This window comes from Ranitomeya variabilis, chromosome 4 (assembly GCF_051348905.1).
Source record: "Ranitomeya variabilis isolate aRanVar5 chromosome 4, aRanVar5.hap1, whole genome shotgun sequence".
Classification (NCBI taxonomy): Eukaryota; Metazoa; Chordata; class Amphibia; order Anura; family Dendrobatidae; genus Ranitomeya; species Ranitomeya variabilis.
In genome coordinates, this window is record NC_135235.1 from 649179402 (window position 1) to 649185401 (window position 6000).

Here is a 6000-nt window from a genome sequence, read left to right on the forward strand (position 1 = left end):
AAGGTCCATCCAGTCAAACTTTCTCCATCAGTTCTACATTCTCTATTATGATTACTTATAACCCACAATGCCACTTGTGACAAGCATCGAGCCCTTTTTTAAATGTTGTTGTAGTATTTGCCATTATTGTCTCCTACGGACAGCATTCCACTGTCTTACTGCTCGAACTGTGAAGACTTCTTTCACATTTAGCTGCCAGAATCGTCTTTCCTCCATCCGTAAGGAATGGTCCATGGTCTTTTGTACAGTCTTTGGAAGGAATAAGTAATGTGCCAGTCCTTTGTATTGCCCACACTATGTACTTATGCTTGAAAATCAGATTTTTTTTATACTGTTGTGTGAACTTGGTTTTATCGTGAGATTGTGATCTGTTTAAAACCACCGTTTTAAGTTGGACATGGTATTGCTATAATTTGAATGAAGATTTCCCAGTTTTTTTATGACAGAAGATGTCAGAAAAAGAGGAATTTAGCTGATAGTTTTCAACATACAGTACTTGATCGTTTTGTGTGGAAGGGTTAAACCTCCCATTCTCAGAGTGGTCAGTAGGTGTCAACCTAAAATGTGTGGTAAGACTTAGGCTACTTTCACACTAGCGTCGTGCACTGCACGTCGCTATGCGTCCTTTTGTAGAAAAAACGCATCCTGCAAAAGTGCTTCCTGGATGCGTTTTTTCTCCATAGACTTGCATGAGCGACGCAGTGCGACGCATTGCCACTAGGATTGAGCGACCTTTGCTTTTTTTAAATCGAGTTGGGTTTCGTGAAACCCGACCTTCTCGAAAGTCGGATCGCGTGAAATCGGACGATTCTAGTCAAAAGTCGGGTTCCGGATTGTAACACGAAACCCAATGCAAGTCATTGGGAATTATATTTTTAAATTCATCCTCTCTCTCTCTCTCTCGGAAAAGACGGTCTCGACGCACCAAAAAACGTTACATGCAACGTTTTTTGGTGGCGATGGACCAACACAACCGTCGCACGACTGTTGCGACGTGTGGCAATTAGGGTTGAGCGAAACGGATCGGTCATTTTCATAAGTCGACGACTTTTGGTAAAGTCGGCGTCTCATGAAACCCGACCCGATCCCTGTGTGAGGTCGGCCATGCGGTACGCGATCTTGGCACCAAAGTCGCGTTTCGCGCCATTTTTTCAGCCAATGAAGGAGTGTGGGCAGCGTGATGACATAGGTTCCGGCTTGGTTTCTGCGGCGTCATAGAGCCATATTACTGTTTGGGTGGGAGAGAGAGAGAGAGAGAGAGAGAGAGAGAGAGAGAGAGGGAGAATGAATTTAAAAATATAATTCGGTACATCGCAACAACGCAATTCGTGTTGCGTCGTACGACGCTAGTGTGAAAGTAGCCTTAATCTGTTAATTATTGAATTGTGCTATATGCTTTGCAAATCCGAATGTTTAAATGATATAACAAAAATAAAATAAAAAAATCTCTTTTATTTTTGCTAGGTGATCATATAAGAGGCTTGAAAAAATATGGTATATCTACAGATTTTACAGCAGATCACCGTGGTGTCCCACAAAATACATATGAACCGCAAGTCATTGCCCCATCTATACCCGCAGCCACTCAGAAGGTGTATAAATTATGTTACCCTGTCCAACTGGTCTTTGTTCCTAATTCACCACAGACTGTTAATCAAATTAAAAATGAAAATAAGGATGTTGAACATCAAAGAATTCAAACGGGAGAAACTTCATGTTCATTTTTTCAAATGACATGTGTTCCAGAGGAAAGTCATGTTAGAAATGAGAAAAGTCACACAGTGGGAAAGACATTCCAATGTTCCAAATGTGGGAAATGTTTTGCAGATCAATCAAGTCTTGTTTTACATGAGAAAATTCACATACGGAAGAAGCGCTTTTCATGTTCTGAATGTGGGAAATGTTTTAAACAGAAATGTGATCTTGCTAATCATCAGAGAATTCACACAGGGGAGAAGCCATATTCATGTTCAGAATGTGGAAAATCTTTCAGCCAGAAAACACATCTTAATAGACACATGAGTGTTCACACCGGAGTGAAGCCGTATCCATGCCTTAAATGTGGGAAATGTTTTGCTCAGAAATCAGTTCTTGAAATACATGAGAAGAGGCACACAGGGGAGAAACCGTTTTCATGTTTAGAATGTGGCAAATGTTTTCTCTTGAAAGTGCATCTTGTTAACCATCAGAAAATTCATGTAGGGAAGTAACCATTCTCCTTTTGGTACACATTTGTGTTATTGACAAGTAAAGTAATAAAGCATACAGCAATTATAGTCAAGTAATATTATGTGTTATACATTACAAATGGAGCGAAATGTCAGTCCCTAAATAATTATTAAAAATTATTTTCTGTTACCAATAAACAACTTAATTCCAAAATCTAAATAGCACCCAGGAAACACAGCTATATATCAGCCAGGTCTCTACAATTTACAACATTAGTTGATATAACTACAGTTGAAACTTCTGTTTGCCAATTATTATTAATTGTTTGTTAGAAAAATGTTGAGCTATCTTTTTTTTATAATTTACATGCATACCTCAGAGTCTGGAAATCAAATCACCTTAGAAAGAATATCTGTTATTACAGTCCAATAAGTGTGACTACACGAACAGTACCATACTTGACTCCATAAACTTTGTGTGCACCTGCAGTAGCATACATGACATTTTAATGCCCAAACTCTAACCACTTTGAAAGGCCCCATTCAAATGTCTGGGGGGGGTTTGTCCCCTTTTAACCCCTTAATGACCATCAATACGTCTTTTTACTGACCTGAGATATAAGAGAATATGGGATTTGGATGTTTCACACTCAGCAGTTCGCCCCGGGTACATTTACTTCACCTGTGGGACGTTATACCATCCAGCTGCCATACAATCACCCCAGAGGACCCTTTTAAGCAGCATCGGTCCCTACTGACCGAATACCACAGGTTGCGTCATGAACAAACTTAATTCTTAAACTCCCTTTAAAGACCTTTCCCTTTACTTGGGCGCCCAGGGCCTCGTCCCGGGTCACAGCCACCGTGACATCCCCTTCATGTACCGGACCTGGTACCGAGTACCCCACTGCTCTGGCGGGCGACTCAACTTGGCATCACGAACAGGATGTACCCGTGGGGGGGGGCGAACTGCTGGGGGTGAAACATCCTATAACCAGAGAATAGCATCCCCATACAGGTGACAATCCAGTAGCTGTCGGCAATACACTATAGCTGACAACTTGCTGCATTAGTCATGATCAGTGTTGGCACCATTCATATCTGTTTAACCTTATAGATGCTGCTGTCAGTAGTGACCTTATCATATAAATGGTTAACACAAGGTGGGGGCTTCCTCTTTATCTCCATTGGCACTCTGAGATCCTGATTGTGTGGTCCTGATGTTTGCCATGGCAATTCATGACCAAATAGTGGCCTTAGAGTCTGCCGGCTACAGAAGCTTGTTCAGAAGTTAGCAGCATTTAGGTGGCAAAAATACACTTTTTCTTTCCTGTCATGTCACTTTGCATTAATTACTGAAAATCACGTGAAGGGTAAATAAACTGCCCGACAGCAGTTTTCAATATGTCACGGGGTGCTGTTTATAAAATGGTATCACTTTGAGGGGTTTTCCAATATATAAGACCCTCAAAGTTACTTCAAGCCTGGATAGGTCACTAAAAGAATAAATTTTGTAAATTTCCTTAACAAAATAAAAGAACATTTTACAAATGGTGCTGATGTAAAGCAGACATGAGGGAAATGTTATTTATTTTTATTTTTTTCTGTGGTATGACTATCTGGATTAAAGGGATAATCATTCAAAGTTTGAAAATTGCACATTTTTTCACATTTTTGTCAAATTTCTGATTTTTTTTTTATAAATAAACACAAAACCTATCGACCTGAATTTCCCATCATCATAAATTATAATGTGCGACGAAAAAACAGTCTCAAAGTCACTGGGATTTGTTGAAGGTTTCCGGAGTTATTACCACATAAAGTGACACCTGGTCAGATTTAAGAAATTTGGCCCGGTCACTAAGGGGGTTAACAAGTAGGATGTGTGTCCATGATAGTTTGTGGGCGCATTTTCATGGATTTTTTGTATTGCAGCCCATTGGTCCGTCATAGTGATAACCGGACGTAATGACCAAGTTTCGTTTGATTCTTGAACCAAAGTCTAGGGCAAAGAATGGGTTAAGGAAATAGTCGACAGTACATTGATGTCATCTGTATTACATCAATGTGCTGTCCGTTAAAACCTTACAAAGGACCTATTGCCAATCAGGGATTGCCCTTTTTATTTAATAAAAGAGTGGGTAGCCCCAGATTGGTGATTATATTGAATATAAATTAATGTAATAAGGGCTACTAATGTCCCCCAAAAGAATTATTATTATTTTTTTTAACAAAGTCAGGCTCGAATTTCCAGGCTGTGGGATCCAGGCATGCAGTCCTCGATCCTACAGGCCATCTTGCAGGGAAAGAGTGATATCTCGCTCTTTCCACTAACTCAGTTCCGCATGTACTTTGATGTTTTAAATTTTCAAATATTCACATACTATGGGTAAGGACGAATATGACGAAACTAAACTTATATTGTTGTTTTTTGTTTTTTTTTTAAACTGTTTTTTATTTTAACATGAATGAACATACAGGGGGAGCGTGGCCTGGCAATGGACTAGTGAAGATACACAACCTTCTTGCTCCCGGTCCTGGATCGCTTATCAGCATGATCACAAGCGTTCAGACCAACATACACCGGAGTATGAGCAGCAAGAGACCAGGGAAACTATGGAGGCCCTCTTTACAGGTCCTCAGGGGCCCTAAAACCTCTATTCGACAGTTCTTTTCTGAGCAGAAGCAGGAGCCTTCTAGCACAGGGAGATCAAGGATGGCCACGGTGTCCAGGAGAGGAGCGAGGAAAGAGCCTTCCACAGCAGCTGCAGAGTCATCACCTCTGAAAGAGAGCGGAGTAAGCACACACAGTAAAGCTTAACCCATTCCAGACATTCCGGAGTCTCAACCAAGGGCTCCAGAAGTCATCCAGCAGATCAGGAGGAAGCCGGTCATAACAGGTACCTGGAAGCTGCAGACAGCCCTCCCATGTTGCTCCCTCAGAGGGCAGCTGCTGGAGCAGGGGGGGAGGAGTGGTATACCCCCGACCAGACCACAGTAGATTGCCCTGGTGGGTCCTGCAGGGATCATGAGCGTAGCAGGGGCTGGAGAGGTGGTGGGAGAGCCCCTTACTGACTTTGCTTCATGTGGAATTATAATGACACCTGTGGGGGGACAACCAGCAGGCCCCCTCATGAGCTCCCAGTCTGCTCTCCATGACCATTTAACACCCTCTTGGGCAGCCTGCAGCCCTCTGGGGTCATCCCAGCAGGGACAAGGAGTTTTGGCTGAACTTGCTGACCTGGGGGCACGCATGGCCTCTATGCCCACGAGGGAGGATTTATGGAGTCTTATAATAAAGGACTAGAGCTCGCCTACCGCAGTGAACTATCCAGCCTAAGAGGTGAAGTAGAGAGAGTAGATACTCGGGGTCAGGACCACTCCAGCAGAATGCTAGCCATGGAGGAGGCAAGCAGGTCTCAAAAACAACAAATAGACAAACAATCATGTCAAATCCAATATCCCGTAGACGCCAGGGATGATGGCGAAAATAGAGGCGGCAGGAGCAACATCAGGGTGAGAGGCCTGCCAGAGTCCTTTGAGTCAAAGGACCTCCCCCGGGTGCTGCAGACTTAATTCAACGAGATCCTGGGTGACCCCCCTAGAAACACAATTGAGATGGACAGAGCACATAGGGCTTTGGGCCCTAAACCCAGAGACCCCGAGAGGCCAAGGGAAGTAATTTGCAGAGTCCACCATTATGTCCTGAAGAATGCCATTATGAACAAGATCCGTAATGGGGTGACCAGTAAATTTCATGATAAGATCATCAATACTTCCGGACTGACTCTGCAAGAGTGACCAAGACATGCCTTATAACTGGGGCTCCCCG

The 6000-nt window shown here is 42.7% G+C and overlaps 1 protein-coding gene across 1 annotated transcript in view; it reads left to right on the forward strand.

The window, feature by feature from the left end:
* Positions 1 to 3096, forward strand: part of LOC143766157 (gastrula zinc finger protein XlCGF66.1-like) — an 82015-nt gene extending 78919 nt beyond the window's left edge. Inside the window, exon 5 of the mRNA XM_077253623.1 lies at positions 1465 to 3096. Within this exon, the coding sequence (XP_077109738.1) occupies positions 1465 to 2210 (746 nt within the window). The 3' untranslated portion in view covers positions 2211 to 3096. The remainder of the gene's footprint in view (positions 1 to 1464) is intronic.
* The last annotated feature ends 2904 nt before the right edge of the window (positions 3097 to 6000 follow it).